Source organism: Peromyscus eremicus, chromosome 17 (genome assembly GCF_949786415.1).
Source record: "Peromyscus eremicus chromosome 17, PerEre_H2_v1, whole genome shotgun sequence".
Classification (NCBI taxonomy): Eukaryota; Metazoa; Chordata; class Mammalia; order Rodentia; family Cricetidae; genus Peromyscus; species Peromyscus eremicus.
This window is the reverse complement of record NC_081433.1, coordinates 6,501,637-6,529,615: the sequence shown is the minus strand read 5'-3', so window position 1 is coordinate 6,529,615 and position 27,979 is coordinate 6,501,637. Positions and strand designations below refer to the sequence as shown.

The window sequence follows — 27,979 nt, the reverse complement described above, 5'->3', positions numbered from 1 at the left end:
GTGCTCGCCGCGCTCGGCAGCGGGTGGGAGAGCGGCAGCGGCTCGCCGGTCCTTTGTGCTTGGAGCGGCGGCGGACTCGAGCAGGCCTTCGCCGGCACGTCCCGCTCGCCGGTCCGAGTCGCGCGCTTCCCAGCGGCCCCATCATGTCGGCGGGAGCGGGCGCGGGCGTGGAGGCAGGCTTCTCCAGCGAGGAGCTGCTGTCGCTCCGCTTCCCGCTGCACCGCGCCTGCCGCGACGGGGACCTGGTCGCCCTCTGCTCGCTGCTGGCGCACACGCCGCGCGCTCACCTGGCCTCCGAGGACTCCTTCTACGGCTGGACGCCCGTGCACTGGGCCGCGCACTTCGGAAAGGTGGGCGCGGGCACTTTAAGGCGCCATTTTCCGCGTGGTTTTTCTCTTGAGGGTCAGAGTGCACCCCACCGTGCCCGGAGAGCGCGGCAAAAGCTCAGTCGGCCGCGCCAGCCCCCACCCCCACCCCATCCCCGGCCCTCCCCAGGGTTCCAGGGCGCATGTGCGGCAGAACGCGGTCTGAGACCCAAGGGGTGGGGGCGCGGAAGCGGCGCGGGCCTGACCGGAGCCTCGAGGGGTCCACGGCGCATGTGCGGCGCCGCGCGCGCGCGCGCGACCCAGGACCTCGGGGGGCGCGGGGAGTGCTGGGAGGGCGGGGAGGAAGTGGGGTCGGCCTAGCCGGCGCCCCGAGGGACGACCCAAGGCGCATGTGCAGCGCTTAATGTCTGTGGTTCGAGAGAGAGAGGGTGATGTAGGCCGCAGTTGGGGCGATTTGCGCGGAGTCCGCCCCCTCTCCGGGGATGGTGTAGAAGGTTCCTGCTCACGGGGAGGGAACGGGGAGCTGCGCGTCCCGGTGTAATGGAAACCCGGCGCCGAGCGCCTTTAAGACGGGAAGGGACGGGCGCTGTCCTCGCCGTCGGGGTGTCCAGTCTGCACCTGATGGGACCGCAGGCGGGGTCGCGCCCCGACCTATCGGCCCCCTCCTCCGACTGGGGCCGCCCTGTGTAAGCCTCGCTCTTGGTTCCATCCTCCCGGGCTTGGACGGATGGCGGACTGTCGTGAGCGGGCCTCCGTGCAGGGGGTCGCTGGGAAGCCACCGTCTCGACGTCTCCCTAGTTACCCGCGGACAACCTTCGCCTTGCACTGTTTTGCCACAATGTAAGATAAAGCTAAAAGAGCTTTTTCGCTTCTACGGAGGACGGAGTTGTAGACTTGGCTTTGGAGACCAGTGATGTAGCTGAGGCGAGGACTCTGTTTTTGAGCTGTCTTATAAACCTGGATAGTCTTAAGATGTGGAACCATCTTGGAAACCCGTTCTGACTGGTAGGGAAAGCTCTTAGATCGAAAAGGCAGCGCCTCTTTCCCCAGCCTGGCCGTCTGTTGTTGCTCTCCCTTTCTGTAGGTTTTCAGCATGTTTTCCTCAAGATGTACCAGTGATGCTGAAGTTACCCAGTCGTTTATGAGGGTTATTTATTCCCGGAAGATTGGTCATTATTAAGGCTAATTATACCTTGCTTTTACAAAATGCCCCCATTTAAAAGTACTCTGCATAAGTCCAAACCCAGTTTCCTCGGTTGAACATGGCCTAGCTAACAGGTTCATGTCCTGGGGACTCTCCATGTTAAAGGTTAATTAAAAGCTTTTCATCCGACACCTATTCGTCTTACCGATGGTTTGTACTTTTATTTTTCCCTTGGGAAATTAAAGGAACTCTTCACCAGCCATTGCTTTCGACCTCTAACACTGTTTTGTTTAAATCTGTTCACTGCCTGCTTGTGCAGGTTTTGTAGCCTGCCTGTCAGTGAACTCAGTTTATATTGAGGTGATCTTAGTGAGGACAAGCTTAAACTGCTCAGAGAGACAGATAAGGAGACTCAGCGGCTGTTTGTTCTTGGAATTGCTTGTAACTGGGCACAGTTTCTTCATTGCCTTGTAGTCAGTTGAGGAGAAACAGGCAGTTCAAAATTGGAGAACAAGTAAGTTCCAAAAATTTCCTGGCCACATGGTAGGCACTTGGTGCACGTGTTGACCTGTGATGGACTCGTAACCAGCAGCCAACACAGCAGGACCTGGCTATATCTTGTCTCTGCTTGCCAGTCTTTCAGTTAGTCACCTGCTGGTGACTAACTGTTCAGTTTTTAAAGACTGAGAGTGTGGAGGGGAATGAGCTTTGGGGACATTCAGTGTAGACAGGTTGTGCACACTATGAGTCTTTGACTATGAAGAGTTTACAGTACTTAGACATTTTTTTGTAGCCTGCCAATCATTAACAATTTTATGATGAGTGTGAAAGTCTTGATTAGAAGTTTTAGAATAATGCACTCTTAGTGTAAATGTTGTGAAATTTTTTCATAGTGTTGAGAAGAGATTAAATTATTGTTAGAAGAAGAAAAAAATGGTAACAAAAATGCCACTGGTGACCATTGTGGAATTGAGATTGTGTTGGTATACTGACATGTCCTGTTTTTGTCCTTCTGCCTGTTTGAAGCTGGAGTGCTTAATCCAGTTGGTAAGAGCAGGAGCCTCACTGAATGTCTCCACCACCCGCTATGCCCAGACCCCAGCCCACATTGCTGCTTTTGGAGGACATCCTCAGTGTCTGGTCTGGCTGATTCAAGCTGGGGCCAACATTAACAAACCGGTAAGAAGGCCTGATTGATGCTGCCTTTGTTTGTGTTTCTAGTTACAGTTATTCACATGACACTGTTTTAAACTGAGTCCTTAATTAGAGTTTGATGTCTTTACCTGAGGCCAACTGGAATTTGTTACTTGTGCATAATAAGCCCTTTCCTCCTGAGGCATACATTCGGTTTGTAGAGTGCTTTTACCTATGTGACTCACCCAGATCTGATTCAGTGATTTGCCCAAGGTCACAGCTGATAATTGAGGGCTGTTGGCCCACAGCCCAGATTTCCTGGCTCCTGCTCACTGCTGCCTTAACTTCATAGATACTGTAGAAACACATCCAGACCAGCAGAAGGATGGATGGCTTTTATCGGCCTCGGAGTGGGTTTGCCCTTCAGACACCGGTGAGGGTGGTGACTGGGTGTAGACCCGTCACTAAGTGTCATTTACTTAGTGGGAAGAAGTTTGTGTTTAAGTGTACAGACTAGAGGATATATGAGCCAGATTTTTTATGGTGTATTTTTTATGGGTGTTTATATTATTAGCCTATAGTAGAGAAGCATACAGTCGATGGTCTGAAATGGAGCAGACAGAACTTACTGCCCAGCCCAAAGGGTGGATTACATGCTGGCAGCTCTGCTAGCTATGATATATGCCTTTTTCCCCCCTTTCATTTTCTTTTGGTTTTTTCGAGACAAGGTTTCTCTGTGTCACTTTGCACCTTTCCTGGAACTCACACTGTAGCCCAGGCTAGCCTTGAACTCACAGAGATCCGCCTGCCTCTGCCTCCCAAGTGCTGTGATTAAAGGTGTGTGCCACTACTGCCCGGGCCCCCCCCCCTTCATTTTCTATATACTTTTCTTTTTTAAAAAAAATATTATATGTCTGTATGTGGGTGTGTGCACCTGTTTGTTGAGACCAGTGTTGGATCCTCTTAGAGCTAGAGTTACAGGTGGTTGTGAGCCACCTGATAAGGTGCTGGGAATGGGACTTGGGTCCTCTGGGTAAGCAGTACATGTTCTTAACTGACAGGCCGTCTTTCCAGTCCCTTACATACTGCCTTACTCTGATCAGCATCTTGTGTGCAAAGGATCCTAAGCTGCTCCTTCCCGCTGCTTTCTCACTTGAGGTTTGGTTCTGGGTTACGACAGTTGTAAATCAGTTGTGGTCCTCCTTCCTGAGGACAGCTTAGCTACCCTCGTGAAAAGGCCATGGGTGGGAATGAGGACTGCAGGAAAGGGGTACAAGCGGATCATGCAGGTTTTTTTCTCCTTGAGACTTACAGTAAAAAGGCAGTGTAAGGAGAGGCCCCTTTTTGTCACTGAGACTTGACTAGAGACAGCTTTAGATCCTTACATATTTCCTTTTCTTCTTTCACACGAATTTCTTCTTTTGCACCCTCACCTTGCAGGGCAGAGACATGTCTGTCCATCTGCCTGACATCCATACTGTTGCCTTCTGGTCTCAGCAGAATGGGCACTGTGGATTTGAGTCTGAGTTCTGCTGTTTGGCAGTCTGGCTTTGGACAAGTCACTTACTTATTAGACTGTGGTTCCAGTACCATCAATAAAATATGAGTAATAAGTTTGTGAATGGAAATAGTTCATATTTGCTGTTAATATGGACTTTAAGTGTGGAATTTTCTATATGTTAACTTTAGGTAGTTAACAAAGCGTGTAATTTAGAGAGGTATAAAGAGATTGGTACCTTTGGGGGAGGGCTTTGTAAAAGCTAGATGCTCTTTTGACTAGCACTTCATTTTAGTTCGTTGTTCCGGCAGATGCAGAGAGGACAGGCTCACAGGTGTGCCTGTGTCCCCACTGTTCTGTGGGGTGCCTTCAGATAGCACATCCGCCACATCCTGGCTTCCCTACAGGTCTTCCTAGCCTTGCTTGTAGCCTCCCTGGGGCACTTCTGGAATGTAAATAGAGAAGAGAGAAGTGTGGTTTCTTGTTACAGATTGCTTCAGCGTCCACCTCTCCTTTAGAGGTGTAGACACAAAACAAGAGCAAAGTAGTCCTGCCTGTTCTCTGACCACTGTTAGTATCCCTCCATCTTTTGGGGAAATTTTTTCTCCTGTTCCAAAATTAACTGGTTTAATTAACTAATTAAAGATTTTTTTTTTCTTTTGGGCATATTTTGCAAAACTGCATCTAAATCTGTTAGCTTTCCCGCAGAGTGTGTCTGTCTGTGTGTGGTATTTGTATATGCTCATGTGGGTATGTGCAGGTGGGTGTATGGATATGCATTTGTATGTGGGGGCTGGAGGTCAGGGTTGAGTGTTTTCCACAGTTGTTCTCAATCTGTTTGAGATGGTTTCTCACTGACCCTGCCGCTCCATCACTTTGACTAGGTTAGCTGCAGTGAGCTTCAAAGACCTAGTCTCCTGTTTCCGGTTCCAGGGTTACAGACACACACCGCCATGCCTGGCTTTCATATGGGGACTGGGGATCCGAACTCAGGTCCTCTTGCTTGCACAGCAGGTGCTTCACAGACAGAACCATCTTCCCAGCCAATTTTTGTGTAGTTTTTGTTTCCTCTACCCTTCTTTAGAAAGGTAGTTTGGGTGGACAATGTGGCACACACCTTTAATCCTAGTGTTAGGGAGGCAGAGGGAGATGGATCTGTGTGAGTTCAAGGCCCTCCAGTCTGTGTAGCAGGTTCCAGTACAGCCAGAGTTGCACAGTTGAGAGACCCTGTCTCCAGTAAAGGGGGGGAAAAATGAAAGGAGTTTGCTTTTTTAAAAATCTGAGTTCACTGTATAGTTTTTGGATAGTCACATGACTTTCTTCAGAAAACCTAACTTTTTCCTGAAGACCCTTGTATCACTTTAAGTCCATCCAGAACCTTGTTTAAATAAGTGCGTGCTCTTCACTGTCTTGAGCCAACAGCGCTCAGTCTTGAACTGTTGCTGTGAAGCAGTAACGGCACTCTTCCCCGTATGGGGCACTGGGAAGGAGCTTGGGCATTTGCTAAATTTATGAACGACCCTTTCCCACACACTATACAATTGCACTCCTGCCTTTTTTCTTTATCCCTTAATTATGTGGTATGCAGGTACTTACTGCCAGCTGCTGCTTCTGGGAACCTTGAAGTGGGATCCATTTAAGTACTGGCAAAGCTCTCCCTCAGGGTTTCCTAGACAGCACTCAATGCGTGTCTGACAGAAATCCTCCTCTTGCTTTGGTTCTTACAGCCTAGAGACATTGTTTTGGAGGGATTTTCCCGTGAAAGCCATGTAAGCAAATTAATCTTCCTCTTTTTTTTAAAATGACTATTACACTCCGGAGTGGCTTCCCTTAGTGCTCACTCTATCTGTTGCCCTTTTGTGCCTCCAGTGTTTTCACCCCGCCAAAGGTCTGTTAGCACTACAAAGCTTCCCCTCTGGCTTAGGTTTTTCTGTGTCTTTACTCCATCCTCCGACTTTACTGGCCTGCAGAAGCTATAGAGGGACAGACAGGAGGTTGGACTTTCAGTTGCCTTGTGAGCATTTCTTGGCCTGGGGAGCTGTTTTAATGTGAATTTGTTTCTATTAGTCATAAGATAATTATTTTGAGTTTCTATACAACACATTTGTGCCAAGCTCCAAGATAAAATGATTGGTAATTCAGCATTACTGGCCTCACACCATCAGTATGAGATACCTCCCAGGTCTTCATCAGTATCCTGTAGCTAAGTGTTGTGGAGAGCATGCCCTGCAGCCTGGCTGGCAGCAGCCTTACACAGGTGCATGGCCTTCTGCCCCACTTCAGATTTTGCTCATATTACTTTATTTCAAAGATAAGGGAGACTCTGCATTGATTACCTGCTTCTCACTGTGAACAGTTTTGGTAAATCTCAGCGTGTGCATTTTGTGTTTCAGGACTGTGAGGGGGAAACTCCCATTCACAAGGCGGCCCGCTCTGGGAGCCTGGAGTGCATCAGTGCCCTGGTAGGGAACGGGGCTCATACCGAGTAAGTGTCTTCAATTATTCCCCTCACTTAGAGACATGGTCATGGTGTTACATCCAGAAATAGCATTTAGAGCAGCAAAAGCCTTAAACATCTTTGTTTCTAAAGTTAGCAATACAGCTGTGCCTTTTTGATCTGGTGTTAGTGAGGAAGATTGGGTCAGGTTGACCACTAGCGGGCGTAGGCTTCATCCTCCAGCTCAGAGTGAGACAGCAGAGTGGAATGAAAAAAAAAAAAAAAAGTTGGTCCATTAGACATCGGAACGCAGTGCCATTGACTTTGGCACTAAGTAGCCATGTCCCTGTGGCAGGTCTTCTTCACACTTGTTTGCAGGCTCTAATTTCAGACGAGGGGCTTGGATTAGAGTCCAATGTTTTTTCAGGTCCCTCTGGCTCACAGTCCTGAAGACTGTTTCTAAGTCTGGATTTCCTTATCGATGTGAGGCCCCATTTAAAGCCTCCTTAGACCTAATGACTTACAGCTTCATGTAAACTGGAGCTGCATACGGAGACTTCACTTGCTTGGAGTCTTTGATGCTGAGGATTAGTTTAGAATGTCCTTAATTTAGTACCATTTGCATGAGCTGTGGTCTGTTACTGCTAGAACAGTGCTAATGTGTGAGTGTGTTAGTTCAGAAATGTGTCTTGTATGTAAATCATTAGCTAGCCATAGCATTATACATTATCTAGGTATATTCATTTGTTTAACTTTTTTTTACATTGTAAAAATTTTCTTCTACAGTTCACAGCATTAACAAATGGATGCGGTTTTTCACCCTTAAAACACTGAGTGTAAGCTGTAGAGAGCAGTAGTAACCAAAATAACTGATAATACCAGCTTTTAAAATTTTACTGTAACTTAATGAGTAATTCATTAAAAATTAATTAGAAACCACTTTATTTTAACAGGAAATGTGAAAATTGAGACTTTTGGATGCAGTGAGACCCACAAAACTTAGTTTAACCCTTTGGTTTCCATTTCATTGTTCTGACTGTATTACAGTAAATTCGGAACATAGGTCCTGAGTAGCAAAACCATGTATGTTGGCTCCTGTAGGCATGTCTGTCTCCAGAGCTCAGCTTAGTTACTGTCCTAGCTTCCATTTTCTTCTTTATTGGCGAATGTTGCCATTAGTTTGGGCTTGGAGATTTAATGTTATAGATATGGCCTGTGTTGCCTAAGCATAGCAGCACCTGGCAGTAATCCAAGCACCCAGGAGGCTGAGACAGGAGTGGACTTTGAGGCCACCTGAGTTACATTGTGAGACCCTGTCTCAAAACAAAACAAAAAAAAAGATAGGGCATGTATTAACTGCTACATTTTAAGGACCCTTGTAACTATATTTAGTTGTGATATGAGGTAACGTAAAAACAGTTTGATAATGTGAATATGTATTATATAATCTTAAAACATTTAAGATGATTCTCAATTGCTTTAAAGTTACAGAATCAGTTTTATTCACTGTATTTATATTAAAAACTTAGACCTTTAATACCAAGCTTTGATTATAAATACAGTCATATATAACAATTGATTAAATTACTTAATTATCATTTATGGAAATAATGGGCAATTAAAGTTGGCGTTTTTTAAATAGCTTATTTTTTTCTAAATTATACTTTTATTGGTCCTGAACATTTTATTACAAAGATGTTAGTTTTAATTTTAATGAATAACTTAATCCTATGAGCCAGTAAATATCTGTCAGTATGTCCTTTTTTTTTTTTCTTTCTTTCTTTCTTTTAAGTAGGTATCTTAAAATATGAGTATCTTTTATTTACAATTCTGTCCTTGGTTACAGGACCCTCAAGTGTCTCTTTTCTACCAGGTGTGGCTGAGCATGGCCTCAAGTGCCAGTCTGTCCCCCATCTCAGTACAGGAGCCACCCCCTCGAGACCCTGCAGTATGGTGACTGCCCTGGAAATGAGCTTTCACATTTTTTTGGAAGGAACATTTAGCTTGAACTACCTAGGCAAAAGCAATTTTTAAAATCAGAAGTCTTTGGCCTGGAGTTAAACTACAAGTAGTCATTATTTATTGCTATTGTGTATGTGGTTATTCAGTTTATCATCTAATGAAAATGTTGGTTTTACCAGTAAGCTAAATTGAAAACTGCTTCTTACTGTCTGTTCTGCACATTTTTATAACTTATCTTGTTAGTCTGTCTACATAAGCAGTTTGACTCCCCCAAATAGCAGTGCCTAGGTCTGTGTTCCCCTGTAATGCTACTTACATGGCCAGATGTCGTCCCAGCACATAAGTCTTCCCCTAAGACCAAAGGTTTAGCAGTAGTTTCCTAATATTAAAATTACTTAATATATTGTTTCATTTCATAATGAGCCAGATTGTTAATTCATTTTATAATCTATAATACTTAGGAGATTAAAAACTTTCCTTCTCCTGTGACTAGGTTAAAAGCTGCCTCATACTGCTATTTTTAAATTAATGATTTTGCTCTTAATTCCTACTCTGCCTTTTATATGTCTGCTACCTTAAAGTGGCCAAAGACTAAAGTTGTGCTTTTTTTGATCATCAGGTAGATGGTGAGGGTAACTGCTAAGTGTCTGTGGCTAGAGTGGTTTGTTATATGACTGACTTGTTAATGTAGGTTGCAACTGTAAGATAACACATTTCAGCAGCTGTGCATCGTATTAAATTTTCTAGCACCACACGTGAGTATGTTGATGGACTTTTGTTTTCTTCTCTTAATGTAAAGCTTGAGTTTTGGTGCCAAGTTATCTTTTCCACATGAGCTTCTGCTTCTGGCTTATGTGGTAGTCCTTGGTAATTGCCATTTTCACACCTCAAAGTCGAAATACACAGGCTCAAATCCCAGTTCTGTAAGCACACTAAATGTTTGTGTACCTTAAAGGACCTCGAGCTGTATCTAAGCATGTTGAACTCTATTGAACTTCTGAATCAGTCTCACATGATGTGGAAGGCAGGGCAGATACCAGTCTCCCCTCTATAGAACATGGCTTCATTAGAAGTTGTGTGTTTTATGGCAACCAGATCTAGTGGGGTACCTTTGAAATAATTACTGTGTTCACCCCAGAGCAGCCTCCCTGCTCAGGAGACGGCTGAAGCAGCAGCAGAGGGCTGAGATAAGAGCTCCTTCCCCGTATGTAGAGACAGGCTGAGTTGTCTGTGATGATAGGCCAGCCACAGTTGCGGTTGTGCCCTGTGGATCTGCTAGGCTTTCATGGTCACTGAAGCGGGTGCATGTGCTTCACCTGGAGCCTGCCTACAGGCAGGGTTAGCACCAGGCCAAACACATATGGGCACACTTAGATGTGTGAGTTCTCTTGTAACTTTTTATGGGCAAAGTGTAACCAAGTGTTAGCCATTCGCTTCTGAAGTTGATGGTTAATTCACCTCCACACATCTGTCCTTGAACATCAGTCCTGCTGGGAGATGTCTCAGACTCATTGGGACAGTCGGTCTGATGCCTCAGTGCTTGGAGTCCTTTCCATCCTCACAGGCTTGCCACTTGCCTGACTGAAGGGTCTCTGGTCTTGCCGCTGCTTTTTCCTCCACTAGGACAGCGGGATGGAGGCGGTTGTGCAGGTCTGCCCACAGGCAGGAGCAGTCAGTGATGACAGGGCTCAGAATTATTTTATTAAATTATTTATTAAATATCTTAAATGACATAGATTTCTGTATTTCTTTAACTGTTGCGTTTATATTAAATTGGTGTTTTAAAAACAAACAGACAATTTATAAATACTCATTTTTCTTTCTGATAAATCATAGTGGAACATGCTAAGTATTTTAACGTATGCAAACAATAATTGTGGTTCACTTGCAATGCTAATCATCCTCAGTAATGTTGAACTTGAAATGAAAACTTGGCACCAAACTTATTCAGGTAGAAACTTTTTAAAAAATAGTTTCTTCCTATTGTTAACTGAAGAGTGCATTTATGAAAGTCTTCATGATTATGTGTTTGGATACCAAAGGGTTAAAAATACACCTGTATTTCTTTGACTGCAATAACAGATGTTTGCTAATGTTTTGACTGTATAAATAGACATTTAGTAAATGTTTTTATTTTTTTATCTTTTTTTAATGATTCCATTTATTTGCTTATTTCCATCTAGGAATAGTTACTAATGTATTTGCGATACAGCATACCAAATTTTAAAGTAACCAGAATCGTGAGTTGATGGTTTTTAGTCCATACTGTTAAACTTTTGTTGAAATATTGACATAAATTGGCTTCATGCTGAAGTTACTAGAGGTGCCTCTTACAGACAGCACTAACGCAGTGGAGGTGGTCACACACCAGTGGCCTGGCTCTGTGACTGCCCTGCACCTCATGTGTGTATGTATTTTTAATCCAGTGTTGCCTGCAAATGTGATCCCTTATGATTGACGTTTCCTGTGTATGAACCATGCCCGTTTTAAGTCACGCAGAAGATTCTGAATCTGTCAAAACTACACATGTCAATGTTTTACAGCTACGTAATTCGAATTGACTTGGTTTTTTCAAGTAATCCTAGAAAGGGGGAGCATTCACATAGAAACCGCTGAAACTGCCACAGGTGCTTCTCCGAAACCTTACGGTTGTGGCATTGAATGTTCAGTATGGCTTCCCTTCTGCACACAAGCATACTGTTGAGGTATTTGTTGCGGTGATTGGTTTTAATGCTAATCTAGGAATTCAGATATAGATTCTTTAGATTTGCATGCTTTGCTTACCCTAATTTATGATATCTACCTTTTTATTTGTAAACTAACAATAGCTAAATTCAGATCAGAATTTTAACAGAAATATTATTTACATTAAAAATTGTGGTTATTTTTTTATTGTCACATGGCATTAACATAAAGAAAGTATCACAAGGGTGATGTGACACCTTGAGTTATGAAAATGACGTCAGGTGTTTCCTGACCTGTCATTATTACGTTAATTAAAAACACTCATTAGAATGGCTTCTCTATTCTGGTATTGTGACACTGTAAGTGGAAAATCAGAGGGGCAGCCGGCCTTCTGAGTTCTGAAGCTCCTTGGGAGGAATTCTTGAGCAAATTAAATGTAATGCTCCATTCAAAATACTCGTACAGGAAATTGTGTTGGGTGACAGTTTGATTCACTTTTGCCACTTTGGCAAACTATTTGAATTTGTAGGTGAGATTACTTTCTTCTCATGTGCTGGTTTTCTGATTCTGAAAGATTAGCAAGAGGGCCGGGTGTGTGGCTCGGCGGTTGAGAGCTTGTCTAGCATGTGTAAGGCCTGGGTTTGATCCTCAGCACTGCTGAGAGTCACCTGCCTGGGAACTGTTAGCCTCCCTCTTGGAGGGGATTACAGAGCCAGGATTGACAGGCAGGAGCAGCGCATGGAGCTCAGCCCATGAAGGTCTGACCCCACCAGCTCCTTCTCAACTCCATTTCAGAGCCTCTACAAGACTAGGCTTCTTAATAGAGTCCCCATTTTAGTATTTTGTGTGTGGATGTTAGGATCAGAGAGAGTGGATAAGGGCTGAGGAACGTTCTTAAACAGTTGTACCATTTCTCCCAGGTAATTTATCTTCATTGGTACTTCATTAGTGTCTGTCTGCAGAACCCAGTTAGTTCTGTGTGGTGAATGTTGGTGAATCACAGGCTGAAAGGGTGGACTGTTAACAAGCACTTGACCCAAAGTAAAGTGGACATAGAAGTCGTGAATGAGTTGTGTCCTTCATTCATGTGCCCACCTCCTTTAGAAGACAAGGGCAGGGGAAGCTGAGATACCTCCTTAAACTGGGAGCACTGCATAGAGGTCAGAGGTGCGGTGAACCTGTAGAGTCTAACCAAGATCGCTGTGCAAGCCTCGAATGAGTTACAATTAGGGAAGGTAGTTGGAAGCCCTTGAAAGCGGTTCTCACTCTTCCTACTCCCGCCTGCGGATTCCACTGGGAGGCTCTCAGATGGAGGCATAGCAGGTCGGGAGACGGGGGTGCTTGGTCTGATGGCTTCCTTGGTGTCTAATGTTTTGTGATAGATTTGGCAATTTGTAGAAAGTTATCTTTTTTTGTTTGACTCTATAATGATTCCAATAGTATATAAGACAATGAGGAGGACCTTGAGGGTGCTGGTTGATGGGAGGTGAGCAGCCTCATGCTTGTCAGCAGCTCTGACTTTGGCCTGCTGCTAGAGGACCCATGAGCTAAGGATGGCTTTTAATTTCTAGATGCCAGTTTAACAGGAACCAAAATGAGAAATAATGGACATTATATGTAAAGGTCCATGTGACTCAAATTTCATTGTCCATAAGGGATGATAGAACATAGACACACTGACTGTGTGGAGCTGCTTTCAGGCTGCAAGAGCTGAATGTTTGGGAGTGAGAGTGTATGTTCTGTTCAAAGGAAAAGCACTATATCCTGAACTAGATGTTCCCTGCGAATCAGTTCAGGCCAGCCGCCCTGTGGAGGTCTTTGATTTGATTGGACAAGACTGAGGGTCTGTCACTCAGGAATAGAGACTACAAGTGGTGAGTAGAGGTGAGCAAGAGAGGAAGTGGTCGGACATTGAAATAGACGGCAAGTGGAGGGTGGTGGCTGGTGTTTGATGTCCCAGCATCACCGAACAGATCTTCAGCTTGTGAAGGCAAATGTTAAACTACTGTGTGGTCAGTCCTGAGCAACACAGGACACCATACTAGAGTCAGAAGGGTGCTTTATATTCTACTTTCTGATACTGCTACACGGTAGTGCCACTTCACATTGAACAAAATTATTGTCTCTGCAAGCATCGTGTAGCACAGATTCTGATGTGTCCAGTTCACTTTCTGGAATTTGTTGTTTCTGTTCATGTTTACTCCTGGTCCTGCAGAATTACATGAGCTCAGCTTGACCTTTGGCTCTACCTGCTGCTGCACCGGGGGTGGGCTCTCGTCTTTTTGAGCTTTTCTCTTCAATTGGAAAGTTGGGCCCTGTGACCATGTAGCGGTTGGTTGTCTCTGGTGTCAGCAGAGGGAAGCACCAGCGGTGACGGCTCCCTGGGCGTCGGGGTAAGCTGTTGGCCCGCTGTGGTTTATGTTGCAGGTTCCTAGTGCATCGCTTACCCTGCTGTTGAGTGTTGGCTTCTCATGTCTGCGTTCCTTCATTTTGGTGACCAAGACCATACTTACCCACAGAAATGATCATTTGGGGGCTAGTGAGACAGTGAGTTCAGTCCCCAGAACCCATATGGTAGAAGAAGACAGTCTAACCAGTTGTCTTCTGACCTCCACACATAGGCCATAGTACACATGTACACATGTACACACACACACACACACACACACACACACAAAGAGATCGTTACAGATTTTGTCTATAGTGTTGCTCGTCTTCAAATTCTGAAGACGTTTAAATTTTTCACATAATTTGTTCCTTGACAAGTAGACGTGTCTAGACCATCTTTACTCTGCTGTCTGATAAGCTCCACACTTTTATACGAATCGTAAGCCTTGTGGCTGTGTGGGGCAATTACTATCTGTTTGTGTCGTGTTGTGATGACAGGTGGGCTTTGTTTTGGCCATGTATTAAATCATGTTTTCTTTTTATTCACATGTCAGTAAAGATGCTGGAATGGATGTACATCACAGTTACTGTGCTGAAGTCTTAACCACGTCAGCTTTACTTCTTAATGGTCCTATGTATAATTGCATTTTATTTTTAAGGAAGTGCTACTGATTTCCAGGATTCTCAAGTCTTGCCTCTTTGTATCTCATTAAACTGGACTTGAGGCCTGGTAAGATCACTCAGTAAAGTGTTTGTTATGCAGGCGTCAGGACCTCTGGTATTGGGGAGACTGGCAGATCCCTTGAGCTCCTGGCCAGCCAATCTAGCCACATCAGTCAACTCCTGGTTCAGTGGGAGACCCTGTCTCCAAACACAAGATGGAGAACGGTTGAAAAAGTCAGTCAGCCTCTAGTCTCCACACACACACCACACCTACCACAGACTGGGCTTGAGTCTGCCTTCCAGATAGGTATTACAATTAATGAGTGTCCAAAACACTTTCTGCAGCTGGAGCCTTGTGCATGTGACCACTGGAAATAGAGTATAAGGCTGTGATTATCCTTGTAAACTAAGAACCGTTATTTGTCCCTGAGCCTTTAGATGTTGTGCTCCAATTTTTTAAGTTTGTTTGTTTGTTTGTTTGTTGCCTTAACAGTAACCCTAACAAGCGCAAGCGTCAGGGTTTGGAATGGTCATCTCTCTGATACAAAGCGAGGCCTTCATTTCATCACGTCTTGGTTGGGCGTGAAGAATAGCTGACTGAATAGGTATGGAAGCTCTCCTCACCGTTGTTGTACCCGGTCGGTACCAGTTGATGAGCCTGAAATGAAGAACCGTTGCTTCCCTGCAGTTCTGCTCTCAGAGCAGCACACGTTCCTGCCTTCTGAGGGAGCTTTAACAGCATAGCTTTTGTTCCCTCGGCTTCCATTGGTTTTTCACCTTTACAAGTTAAGCTGTTCCTTTCCTGTTCAACTCTTCGACTTAAGTTCTGCCACTATTTCTTCCTCGGTCTATGACATGTTTAGTGTTATCACCAGGTGACACAGTAGTTCCTTTTGGAGAGTAGGACTGAGCCTGCGGCAGTACTGCAGGGTACTGTACATTTTCAACACGATATGTTTCTGCAAATTTTCCTACGGAGGGCAAATTGGTCAAAACGTACTTCGTCTTGTCTCAGTGTAGGGGCCAATGGCAGGTTACTTTGTCAGGATACCTTCTGAACTTCCACTTAGAGTGTCACATATCAGCCAAAAACCTGGCTCATTTCTGCACTGTGACTTTGCGGTCAGGGAGCCACTTGATATGAATGCCATGGACAATGTCGTCAGTACATGCTTGTTATAATTGTACTCAAGCTAAAGGATGGGCTCATTTTAAAATGAGGTACAGCTAATACAGTCTGTTTCAGGTGAGGTCTGAAGTAGAGTAAGTTCAGATTCTTCAGACTAACAGAAAACACAGCTTTGAGAAGTCAAGTAGGAAGATACCTTTTAATTTAGTATATTGATTTTTGTTTTTGTTTTTACTGTCTCCCAAATCAAATATGTATAGGAAAAGTTAGTTACAGACCAGGCTGATTAACTGCTCCCTTAATGAAGATTTGCTGTAGATCTGTTGTCAGCTTCAGATAGTTTAGTCAGTGTGGCAGGAGCAGACACCAGGGTCGAGTGCTGTGGGTGTAATTCATTGTTTTTGTGTTGTGCAGCCTGAGAAATGCCAGTGGCCTGACCGCAGCAGACATTGCACAAACCCAGGGTTTCCAAGAGTGCACCCAGTTTCTCTTGAGCCTCCAGAGCCATCACATGGGCCGTTTCTGTCAGAATGGCACCTTGAGTGGAGGTCATGAGAACATACTTCCCAATCACATTAGCCTGGGAACAAATCGAAAGAGATGCTTGGAAGACTCAGAATCTTTGGGAGTAAAGAAAGCTAGAACCGGAGGTAAGACCCTGTGGGCGTGGTTTACTTGTACAATGTTCCAGTTTACTTGTTAATGTATTTTTAAGACCTTTGCTTCTTTTATATAGTGCCTGGTTGGTGTACTGAAATTGTAAGTGTTCATCTGAAATAAATTGTACATGTCTGTTACAATTGATAGGTCCAATTGATACTTTAAAGATAAGTCCTTTGCTTTTCCTTGTTGCTATTAAATTTTAAATTCTGCTTCATTTTAAACAATTAGATTTAGAGAGACGGCTCAGAGGTTAAGAGCACTGACTACTCTTCCAGTGGACTCAGATTCAGTTCCCAGCACCCACATGGCAGCTCACAGCTGTCTGTAACTCCAGTTCCAAGGGACGCAACACCCATGGCAAAGCACCAATGCACATAAATTTTTTTAAAAAATTAAATTAAAAAAAAAAAGGCTAGGCAGTGGTGGCATGTGACTTTAATCTCAGTACTCAGAAGACAAAGGCAGGCAGATCTCTGAGTTCCAGAACAGCCAGACTACACAGTAAAACCCTGTCTTGAAAAACCAAAAAAAAAATAGATTTATTTATTTTACACATGAATGTTTTGCCTGCATGTATGTCTGTGTACGGTATGCTTGCCTGGTGTCTGCAGATGTCAGAAGAAGGCAGACATTGGATCCCCTGGAACTGGGGTTAAAGACAGTTGTGAGCCTCAATATGGGTGCTGGAATCAAGCCCTGGCCTTCTGCAAGAAGTGTTCTTAACCACTGAGCCATCTTTAGCCCTGGTCTGCTTCCTGTTTTAGATGATCATTAATATTCTGAGCACATTTTGAAATGCCAGACCTAAAGGGTTTTAAGAACTAGTTTCGGTGTTGACTTTTGAGATAGGGTCAGGTTACATGGGCCAGATTGGCCCTCTACTTACAGTGACCCTCCTGCCTCAGGCTCCAGAGGGCTGGAATTGTAGATCTGCACTGCCAACACTAGCTCACAGAGTTGTTTTGTAAACTTGGCCAGTGTCTCTTTCTTGAGCGTTCTGGTCCTTTTGAAGGATTCCTTAGTTTCCCTTAAACCTTGATCTGCAGACTCAGCTAGTTATGCTGGTTTTCTGTGGATTCCTTTGGTTGGCTGGTGACGAGAGGTTTAGTTTGTGCATTAGAACCTCTGTATATCCTTCGCAGGCAGCTGCACATTCCTAACCCCATCCTGCAGCGCTAATGCTGAGTAAAGGGAAGCAGGAACCTAGCATGACCATCTGGGCTTTTGTGGGTGATGGTGCATTGTGGGAGGCCTACCCATTTCTCTGTGGGAGGCCTGCGCCCACTTTTTCCCAGGGTATTCTTGAAGAGAGGAGTGAGAAATATTTAGATAGAAAAATAGAGAGGAGAGAAACAGAAACACTGGATAGCCATAGGAGAGCCTGGATCAATACCCATCGGCCCCTTCTGTCTCTTCTAAAGGGCTATTTATAGGAATGCCAAGGGGTGGAGCAAAAGACCTCCCCCTAGCTCAGCCAAGTGCAGCCCCTTCCAATCACCTGGTAACTACACACGTGGTCCAGGCATCCCCTTATGCAGCCTTGCTGGGTAAAGCAAGCTCAGATCTTACTAGGAAACCTCTGTGGGCCTCCACAGTGTGTGAAAGCCGAAGCACTCTTCCAAACATTCAAAGTAGCAAGTCCTCCTCTGGACACCATGGTTGGTTCTGTTGGGCCATGGTGCAGGTGGCCCAAAGCTGCTCTTTTGTTTGCTCTCCATGACTTAGCAACCCAAAGTCTCTTCATGGTTTAGAGTTCATGTGGCTGGAAGCCTGCAAGTCTGTGTGTGGACAGTTGGGCACAGAGACGTGTTGCTTCCCTTCCGAGTCTGTGTGTGGACAGTTGGGCACAGAGACGTGTTGCTTCCCTTCCGAGTCTGTGTGTGGACAGTTGGGCACAGAGACGTGTTGCTTCCCTTCCGAGTCTGTGTGTGGACAGTTGGGCACAGAGACGTGTTGCTTCCCTTCCGAGTCTGTGTGTGGACAGTTGGGCACAGAGACGTGTTGCTTCCCTTCCCGGCCCTGCTGCCCAGTTTGCTTCTCCGTTCACTGTCGGGTCCTGTGAAACGCAGAGCATGACCCACTGTGACGGCTTTCCCACAGTCAGAGTGTGCTGAGTGTTCTAGGGAGCCTCTCTTCAGTCTCTGTGTGATGACCTGCTTGCTTGCAGGCTTTGTTTTTAGCTGGCAGTCCAGAATATTTTCTGACTTGTTTTCACTGTCATTTCTGGCATGTTTTGATGGCTGTTTAAATGTGTAGAAGTTTGCTCAGTCTGAATTTCTCACTTTGTTAGAGGAAATAGAAGTACTTTCTAATGTAACATAGGTATGAGATTTTTCAAAAGTAATTCTCTGCTGTTAAGAGTGCATGCTGATTTTGCTGAGGAACTGAGTTTGATTCCCAACAGCATCCACTCTAGGGGAATCTGACACCTTCTTGTGGCCTCTTGGAGTACATGTACATACTCACACACAGACACAAACGTGTACAAAAACAATAAAGTCGTTTTAAAAAACTTAGATATAAAAATAATTTTTAAAGTTGAAGCCACTTTTCCACTTGTGTAAAAAAAAAACTATAAGCACATAGAATATTTGGGTATATATAAATAAATAGATCAAACTTTCATATTAAACTTGTTCCATTCTGTCTTGGCATTCTGGAATTATATATGATGATCTCAATATGGAATTCTATTCCTGAAACCAAAGCTCCAGCAGATTTTCTAAGCTCACTCCTCAAGATTTCTTATCAGCTGGAACAATGATGAAAGTGACTGATTCCCAGGAAGTGCAGTCTGGCTTCAGGGTCCCGCTTTGAACAGTTGGTGGTGGGCACAGTGGTGAGGAAATGCCTAGATGTGTATACACACTTGAAAGGATGTCTCATAGCAGTGGTCTAGTCGGTCAGTCAGACAGAATATAGACGTGTGAGCTGGGGGCATGGACCTGGGGTCGGGATATGAGAGCTGAAGTTCCTTGAGCAGTTGGTGTTGATGAAACATATTGGCGTGGTACTTCCCCCAGTACCTGGTTTCCGGAAAGAATTGTTGTGTGTCTGTTTTTCCATTTACCAGCCATTTGCTCAAGGCAGCATGATGACCAGTGAACCTGGGGATGGCCCTGCACCAGCTGTGTCTTAAGTCAGTTGAGGTTTGTTAGTGCTCTCAGTTCATCTGCAGAAGTACTCCATGCTCTGTCTGTGGAAGTCCAGACTGACTGGACAAGGATTGGGAAAGCAGCTGCCCTGAGAAGAGTCTGAGTGTGACTCGGATGTTGCAGCCCTGAAACACTGCAGCCTTCCCTGACCGCAGTTGGCACTGAGGTTTCTGGGCACACCTGTGTCCTGGAGTGAATTTGGCATAGAGTTTCTTTCTTTTTTTGAGACAGGGTTTCTCTGTGTAGTTTTGGTGTCTGTCCTGGATCTCGCTCTGTAGCCCAGGCTGGCCTGGCTCTGCCTCCTGAGTGCTGGGATTAAAGGTGTGTGCCACTGCCACCCAGCTTAGGGTTTTATCTTTGTGTCAGTCAGTCATCTTTGACAGGGGTCCTGAAGGAAAACGACATGCCTAACAAGGTTGGGAAATAATAGATAATTTGCTAATTGCCTTAAATATGAAATTCACAAGAACTTCTCCCAGAAATAAAATTTCCACTTAGTTCCTTTAATTTGTAATGTCCTCAGTATCCTCAGATGTGCAGCAGTTGTCTGTTTATATTTGTTTTTAAGTTTCTAGGGGGGCAAAACTTCCCTCAACTTTTCCACACAGGTAGTCGTCCTGATCCCTGGAGGCATCATTTTTGTGTGTGCACTTAGTGCTGTTCCAGGGGACCACGTGGAGCCTGTGGCTTTCCTGTCACTACCGTGGTCCGATCTTTTCCACAGTTGTGAGCAGCCTGGTTCACACACGGTCCTTTGCACTCTTGAAATCCAGCCTCAGTCCTCCTGGGTCTCTACAGAGCTCTGCCGAAGTCTGTGCCTTGCCACCTCTCTGTCTTGTGTCGTCCCCCAGGCAGGCTGCCTTAGAGAAAAGCCTTGGTGTAGACCTTGAACTGTGTTGCAAGAGATAGTTGACAGACAGATGAGGTAGGTAGGTGACAAAGATATTTGAGCAAATAACTCTTGTACATCACAGTTGGCTGCTAGAAGCCGAGATGCAAATATTTCTGCACCTGGTCCTTTTGTTGAGGCCTTTCTTCCTGTAGTTTAGCATTCCCTGATAATGAGTGTACTTGAAACTATAAGGGCTGCAGGGCATAAAGGGGTGGGCAGCACAGACTTGTGCCCACATCTCAGAGGTGAGTGGGCCAATGCCAAAGGCCCTTTTCTAGTGTGCTGGAAGTGTTCTGAACCTTGTGGGTTCATAGTCTCAAAGTCCTTGGCAGTTTAGGCTTGTGTGCTTAGCATCTGCTGCTTTGGTCATAAGTAACTTAGCAGGGTGAGTCTTGGAAGCATTTCTCATGGGTGACTAGAGCACAGGAAGCTTGGCTGTGCGGCTTTAAGAGCAGTTTGTTACTGGGTGGTGGTGCTGCACACTTTTAATACCAGCACTCAGGAGGCAGAGGCAGCTGGATCTCTGAGTTGAGGCCAACGTGGTCTACAGAGCTAGTTCCAGGGCTACACAGAAATCCTGTCTCAAAAAAAAAAAAGAGGACGAGGACATGCTTTCTGCTTCCTTTCCAAGCCCAAGCAGAATAATCATGGGTCACTCTGAGACATCCACACAAGCTGCCTTCTCAGATGTAGCTTCAATGGCTTCTTTAGTAGTAACTAATAGATTGGGGGTAGAAATGCCACCAGCATCAAGGTATGATGGGGAGCATATGGAATCCAAACAGTATTCTTAGGAATACTGTGGTGTTTAATTCCATGGTTCGTGACATACATTTTAAAAAGTAGATAATGCTAGTTATGATGCCTGCTTGCAGCCTGCCCTGCTTCTGTCACAGGCAGCAGGAACAGAGCACCTGGGCAAAAGTCACGTCAACCATGATTCTGGGGCGGAGTATTATGAGTGTCTTCCCAGAAACTCAGAAAATGAGATGCTAAGCTTAGAAGAAAGAATTTTCCTTCCTCCTTACCCTGCTGGATCAGTGACAGACAAAGCCCTGTGTGAAAATTCACCTCATTGGGCTTCCCTGGGGCACCACACCTTCCTGTGGTGCTGGTTTCCTCTGCCCCTGCTGGTATAACTGCAGCCAGGCCTGACTGAGGTCAACACTTTGATGGCTCTGCTACTTGGAAGGGAGTTATTTTCCTGTGTTTTTGTTTTTCCTGGCTTGTTTATGGGTTTCATTCCCTGATAAGGGAACTGCCCCAGGGGTTGGGCATCGAGAATAAAAAGATCATCCTGACCGACTGGTGGTGGTGCACAACCTTAATCCCAGCACTCAGGAGGCAGAGGCAGGTGGATCTCTGTGAGTTCCAGACTAGCCTGCCCTACAGAGTGAGTTGCAGGACAGTCAGAGCTACATAATGAGATGCTGTCTTGAAGAAGAAGAAAAAACCACACACTTCTTTTCCTGAGGCTGTGTAGAGGAGGACAAAATGGCCTTCACATTTGTTGCATGTTTTTATTTTGGGGACATTTTCACTGTGTGATCTAGCTGGGCTCAAACTCATGATCCTCCTGTCTCAGCCTTCCAAATGCTGAGAATATAGAGGGCACCCCACATCTATGCTTCAGGCCAGTGGGTGTGAAGGCATTTAGTCTACTCTTCAGAGATGTGGACTTGCACAAAAACAAGCACTGGTAGTTGCCACTTTATACGAGGCCTGTTGAGACACTGAGGTTCTGGCATGGCTGTTTAAAGAGTACTTGGGTTTGGTTGAGCAGACACAGCAGAATGGGGACCAACACTGATACCTGGCATCACTGTCCTCAGGGTCCCAGTGAAAGGAAGCATTGTTACCTACTCAGCTGGATAATTGGCCCCTCCAGATCCCGACTTGTGTGGTTGCTGCTGGTGACACTGACCTTGTAGAGTAGAGCCAGTTTGGTGCTGAACTAACTTGAGACTTTCGGATTTTAAAAGAGCTTTGTGTAAAGACAGCTTAATGGCTTGTAGTTCCAGAAGTCCTGTTTAAGATGCTTTTGGTCTCTCCCGGGTGCAGACTTGCCTTCCCCCAACCATGCAGGTCTCGGTTTAGGTCCATCTTGCACTGCTCGTTCACTTGGGTTCTCAGTGTTTCTGGCACATTAGCATCTTTAGGGAGGAATGGATATTGGTACAAATAATTGAAGACCCTCATGCCTCTAAAATGAGGGCTAATTAAAGCTATAAAGTTCATTTCTTCTATTTTGAAAACTACTTCGTACCCTGAGTTGTTTATTTGTATCCTTTGACCCAGAGATAATTGTAGGTATTTACTGAAGAAATGTTAACGAAGATGAGCTTATGAGGGTTGAGTGTGCAGTTTGGGAGAGCACAGAAGGGAAGCAGCCCAGGTGCTGTCTGAGGCCGTATAGTGAATAAAAGATTCTCTTGGAGTAGTTAGCATGCAATATAATAACCGCAGTATGATATTTTCGTACCTGTATTGTACCTTGCTTGTGTTTGACACCCCTACTCTCTTTTTCCCCCTTCCTACTAGTCTCCTCCTCCCCAAAATAGTCCTTTCTGTGCATGCATGTGCAAGTGTGTGTGTGTAAATCTAGATTTTACATGTGAGAGAAAACAGTGTTTGTTTTTGTATCTAGCTTGTTTTGTTTAGTATGATGTCTGGTTCACAAAATTCCCTGCAGATGACATGCGTGCCACCCCCCACCCCCCACCCCCCATCCCAGGCTACTCTAGCTCTGGCTAGCTTGGAACTTGCTGTGACTTACCTCAGACTCACAGAGATCCACCTGCTTCTGTTTCTCAAGTGCTCAAACCACACCTGGACTATGATTTCATTCTTCATGCTTGAATGACTGATGTATGTGTCAGTGAAGCAACATGTGTAGCAACTCTTAGCATTGTTTTAGAAGAGAAAAGAAGCCCATTCTTACTAAAATTAGAAGCCATCTGTCAAAGAGAGGGGAGGTTTGGGACACAGGTGTCTACAGAGTGTGCACCTGGAAGGGAGTGATGGTGTGTGCACTTCCACCCTCAGACACAGTGGCAGTTCAAACTTTGTAGTGTGTGCCTTTGGTTTGCTGTGTTGGGGACTCAGCGGACATGGCTGCAGTGGGTCCCTGTTGACAGACTGAGCTTGAGTGTCACTCTTTCCGTAACTGTTTGAGGTAACATCAAGATTGTTTTGAACACTTCATATTGAGAATTGTCTTCACTATTTCATTAAACTCACTGGTGGTGGGGGCAGGGTAGGATGAGCTTGAATTATCTCAGGTTATACAACTCTGTTACCAAGGAACAGCTTGGGAATTATAGCTTTTGCCATCAAGAAAATGAGCAAAAATCTGAAATTGACTTTGAGCTGAAATTGCATACTTAAACACTTTTTTATTGTAAAAAGTACTTTCACAATAGTATAAAAGTTCAATAGTGATCTTTGCTTCTTTAAATTGTTTGATAGTTGTTAAGCTTTTAGTGTAGATAAAGGGGTGGAAAGCATGGCTTTGATTTCTTTGTGGACACAGAAATCTAAAATCGCCTGTTTCCCGTTCAGTTCCCAGCCTGGATCACACCGTGCCACTAGCAAATGGCGAGGCTGAAGAGGACGCCGACAGAATGCACGTTGACAGAGAGTTTGCTGCCGTATCAGGTGGGAGTGGACAGTTTCCTGTTAGCTGCAACAACACCCCAGTGCTCGAAGACACCACACAGCAGGAGAGTGGTTCTGTTGGACCCAGAGAAATAGAAATATATACTGTTTCAGCAATGCAAACCCCTTGTCGTTGCAAGAATCAGTATGCTTACTATTTCTAAGTTCTCAGACTTCACACTTTCTTGTCCAGTGTCTTTAAAAAATGTTCTATTATAATTTACATTTTTGGCACTTGTATGGATGCAAGAGTTAAGCATTGCATTGAATTCTATTGCTGTGAGAACTAGTGCAATCTCCCAGTTTTGATTTGAAGCTTTTCCGTGATGTGCCTTGCTTCTTTCTCATGAGGTCTGCAGTTGGTTTCCTGAGGTGGCCTTTGGGTGACTCTGCACATGCTGTTGCTTAGGCTTCGATGGCTGTGCAGCATGCGGACAGCTCACGGGGAACACTGGGAACGTGGAGGGTGGTGGCTGTGGCTGTGACCCACTGGTGACAAGTTTGGGATGTCTGCCCCACGCCCTTGGTTGCTTTGGTGTCTAGCAATCCCTTGAAGACTGTTAAGATGCTGACTATTTTCAACAGTGCTTTACATGTTAAAATGTTCAGCATATGACAATAATTAGCTCTTAGTTTACAGTTTTAAAGTCAAAGAAGCTCAGTGTGTCCAGGATTTAGGATTTCTGAAATGATGTATTTATTTGGCATGTGCCTTTTCTCCCATTCTTTAGAGGATGACAGAAGGTCACAGCTGTTCTCCGTGTGTCTGTCTGTTTAGAAATACTGATTTTTATATATATAGAGAGAGAGGGGATAAAAAGGTCACCTGTGTGCTTCCAAACCCACAGGGAATGTTTCTGTGCCCATAACACAGTCATGCACAGTCATGGGTGGGGTTACCTTCAGCCAAATACTCAGAGAAAGTGGGTGCTCACCTCTGTACAGTTAGCTCAGAGAGTACATTTAAATAAGGTTTTCTCTCAGCAGATGCTGTCTTTCCTAACAAAGGAAAAGTGACAGACGCCAGAGCCTGTCCTTGATGAGGACGACCAGTGCTCTCTCCCTAGTCAGCAGGAGGAACTCCTTGTGTTAACAGCCAGCCCTGTGCTAAGCTTGTGGGCAGGCTTTTCCTTCAAGCCAGTTTGTCCTGGGTGTCAGAAGGCCATGTGGGCCTTCTGGTGCTTTCCAATACTGTCTGACTGAAGAAATGTGTTAGGAATCCCTAGACATCCTTGCCAATTCCTTGTGTGAAATAGCACCCATGTGCACAGAAAGCCTGTGGAGACAGCTGCCACTGCCCTAGGATCTTACAGAAGTAAGGCATTTCTCCTTAAACGCATCTCCACTTTTTGAAAAGCTGTCTTAATGATCTCTTTACATTTTTAATGCCCCTCATTTGAGACTCGAGGGCCAGGGGACTCTCCAGTGACTTATTTGCCGGCTCAGTCTGGTTACCTGTACCAGTGCTTTGGATTGAGTGGCTTTGTCCACAGCTGAGCAAGTAGGTGAGAAGGGGGTGGGACAGGCCGAGACTGTCATAGTCTAGGGCTTCTGCCCTTCAGATGTTGGTACACTGCCCCTGATTAGCTGGGCTGCCAGGCTCCTTTGATTTTGATGAAATAGTGAAACTGATTTACTTCAGCTGGGTACGAAAGGAGGAAAAATGCCATCTGTAGGGCATTAATAACTTTGAAATTCACTATCCTATTCATGAGTTAACAAGAAAGGTGACTTTATTTTTTAAAAAAATACAATTTTCCCCTTGAGAAAAACTTGCTTCATTTTTTAAAAAGTTTTGTTCCTAGTGTTTGAAATATTACTTCTCAAATACTGAGTTGTTTACAGAGAAAAGCTATAATTTTGGGGGGGGGGGAATATCCTCTGACTGTGTTCCAGTTACTAAGTTAGGATTACTACTAATCTGAAAAAAAAAATGTTGATAAGGGATCTTGATGTTTTGTTTACTTAATAACCACAATCCTTGACAGGACACATGCAAACTGTAGGGTACAGGAAAAATCACTGTGTTCATCCACAAGCCACTAGAACTGAGCTGGTGTAGATTTAGTGTCTGTCTTTACAGCCCAGAGCACTGAGATAAAATTCAATATTACCAAGCAAGAGCTCCTTCTTTTACTGTGTGTGAATTCCTGTGAACATCAATTGTAATTCTCTGTACTCTAGATCTGTGTGCCCACATGTTTTCTGTATAGCAGCAGCTTGTCTGTGGACTAAACTATCCACACTGTTTCATCATAGATGGTTTCTGAAAATAACCAGATCTGAGACCTTGGCTCTCATGGTCATCTTTGTTACTGGACTCAGTAGAAACCCTCAGAACTGCCCTTGACCCAGGACTGTGAGAGCCACTGGTGGCGGCAGCCTTTGCTTGGCTACCGTCCTGGGCTGCACCAGTGCTGAGCAGCGCTTGTGGGGGTTGGGTGTCGATGGGAGTATCGCTAAGACAAGAGCAGTTCCTGTTGGTAATCGAGTCCCTGTGGTGCGCTGGTTCAAGCTTCCTCAACATATCCACTCATTTGCCTCCCCCTTGACTAGAAGAGTTCCCTGTCCCAAGTAGAGAGTGTTCTGCTGGGTTCTGATGGACCCTGCCAGGGTGATTTACACTGTTCTTCGGGGGTTGCTTTAGTAGATCAGTATCTACTGCTCTGTGTTTACTTTTGGTGACAGCTTGCATTTCAGATCTCTCTCCAAGGCTACTGAAGTATAAACACTTTTCCTGTCTTACTAGATAAAATACTACAGTTGTGTTTTACCTCTAAATCTGTCTGTATAACCTTGAAAAGGGAACTGGTTTGTTTAGAAGGAAAAAAAAAATAGCAACAGAACACAAACCAAAGTCTTTTTTTAATTGTGGCAAGAGTTAAACATATGCTAGTTTCTCCTTCCCCATTGGTCTGCGTTTTGGTGACAGGTATATTTCTTAATGCAGATGTGAAAAACAGTAGCTCCGTGTTGAATACATTGACAAATGGAAGTGTCATCAATGGACATTTGGACTTCCCCTGCGTGACACAGCTCAATGGGATGGAGAGCAGGAGTAACCCGTGCTTAACAGGATCTAATGGAATTAGCAATGGACAGCCATTTCCCAGTGGCCAGGGTTCGGTCTGTGCTAATGGGACTGAGGAGCCAGAAAAGACCATGGGCATTAACCCTGAGATGTGTGGGTCTCTGCATCTGAATGGGAGCCCAAGTAGCTGTGTGGCCAGCAGGCCGTCCTGGGTTGGGGATGTGGGAGAGAACTTGCACTATGGACACTACCATGGGTTTGGGGACACTGCCGAGACCATCCCAGAGCTGAGCAGTGTGCTCGAGCACTCGAGCTGTGTGCGGGTGGAGCAGCGTTATGACAGTGCCGTCCTGGGCACCATGCAGCTGCACCACGGCTCCTGAGCCCGGCCTGCCTTGGCTCCACCGCAGAGAGTCCTTGGGTCCTTCACGCAGTTCCCGTGAGTGCTGCTGTAGCAGAGGGCTTCCCCGCGCAAGGCGTTTCTCACGGGCGGTATGCTCCTGCAAGAGCACTTGGGGGCTTCACCTTTTTTTGACACCAGCCTTTTGTTGTTTCTTTGTGAATTCTAGTGGATCAGGATGACTTGGGTTAGTAAATGAGGTGCCTGGTAATTGTCAATCCTTTACTAGACAACACAGCTCTTCCTGTGCAGGGTGCAACCTTACAGCGGTGTTGGCAGCGACCTAGGAAGAGCAGTGTCAGTAGCCAGGGCCCACTAGTCTCCCTGTTTCCTGTGTAGACCACTGCCTGTGTTTCCTTAGGAGCAGGCTCTGCCTGGGGTGGATTAGGGTGGTTGTGTTTTTACTCCACATTTCTACTTGGTCTCTGGACTTTTTACCACAGATAATGGTTTCCTTTCTATTTAGTGGAAGTCGCTGTTTGTAGGAACTGTCAGGTCAGAATATTTTACTATGGTGACCTATTTTTTTGTTACTGTTTTTTGAGGTTTTCTGCTTAAATATATATACTACTAAATATCCAGTTAACTGAGAGAATTTTGGATTTCTCTTATTAAAACTGCATTAAATTTATGGTTTTATAGAAATTAGCTTTTGTTTAGGCAACTAGTGGTTACATGGCAAATACCGCAATGACTTCTGATTTTTGTAATAACAATTGGTGCAGATAAACTGTGAGATGAAGAAACCAATGCTTTAAGGATGTACTAGCATTTTGTTTTTAAACTGTTCTTTACAAATTGAATTAAAAAACAAA

The 27,979-nt window shown here is 44.9% G+C and overlaps 1 protein-coding gene across 3 annotated transcripts; it reads left to right on the top strand.

Moving 5' to 3' along the window:
* The first annotated feature begins 5 nt into the window (after positions 1–5).
* Ankrd10 (ankyrin repeat domain 10) lies at positions 6–27,979 on the top strand. Of its 3 annotated transcripts, XM_059244537.1 has the most exons (6): positions 6–350; positions 2,497–2,649; positions 6,496–6,587; positions 15,781–16,016; positions 23,638–23,733; positions 26,684–27,979. In XM_059244537.1, exons 1-6 carry the CDS (start codon positions 144–146, stop codon positions 27,145–27,147), a joined length of 1,248 nt encoding a protein of 415 aa, XP_059100520.1. In that variant the 5' UTR covers positions 6–143; the 3' UTR covers positions 27,148–27,979. The 3 variants fall into 3 exon arrangements, with proteins under 3 accessions (XP_059100520.1, XP_059100521.1, XP_059100522.1); XM_059244538.1 differs by lacking the exons at positions 6–350; positions 2,497–2,649; positions 6,496–6,587 and adding an exon at positions 8,327–11,206; XM_059244539.1 differs by lacking the exons at positions 6–350; positions 2,497–2,649; positions 6,496–6,587 and adding an exon at positions 14,498–14,842.

Bases quoted from the DNA above. Each gene is read 5' to 3' on its own strand.
- Ankrd10 (XM_059244537.1), top strand. From the start codon at position 144: ATGTCGGCGGGAGCGGGCGCGGGCGTGGAGGCAGGCTTCTCCAGCGAG. The intron at 16,017-23,637 runs GTAAGACCCTGT...TTTCCCGTTCAG, and splicing joins AAAGAAAGCTAGAACCGGAG to TTCCCAGCCTGGATCACACC. The intron at 23,734-26,683 runs GTGGGAGTGGAC...TTCTTAATGCAG, and splicing joins AGAGTTTGCTGCCGTATCAG to ATGTGAAAAACAGTAGCTCC.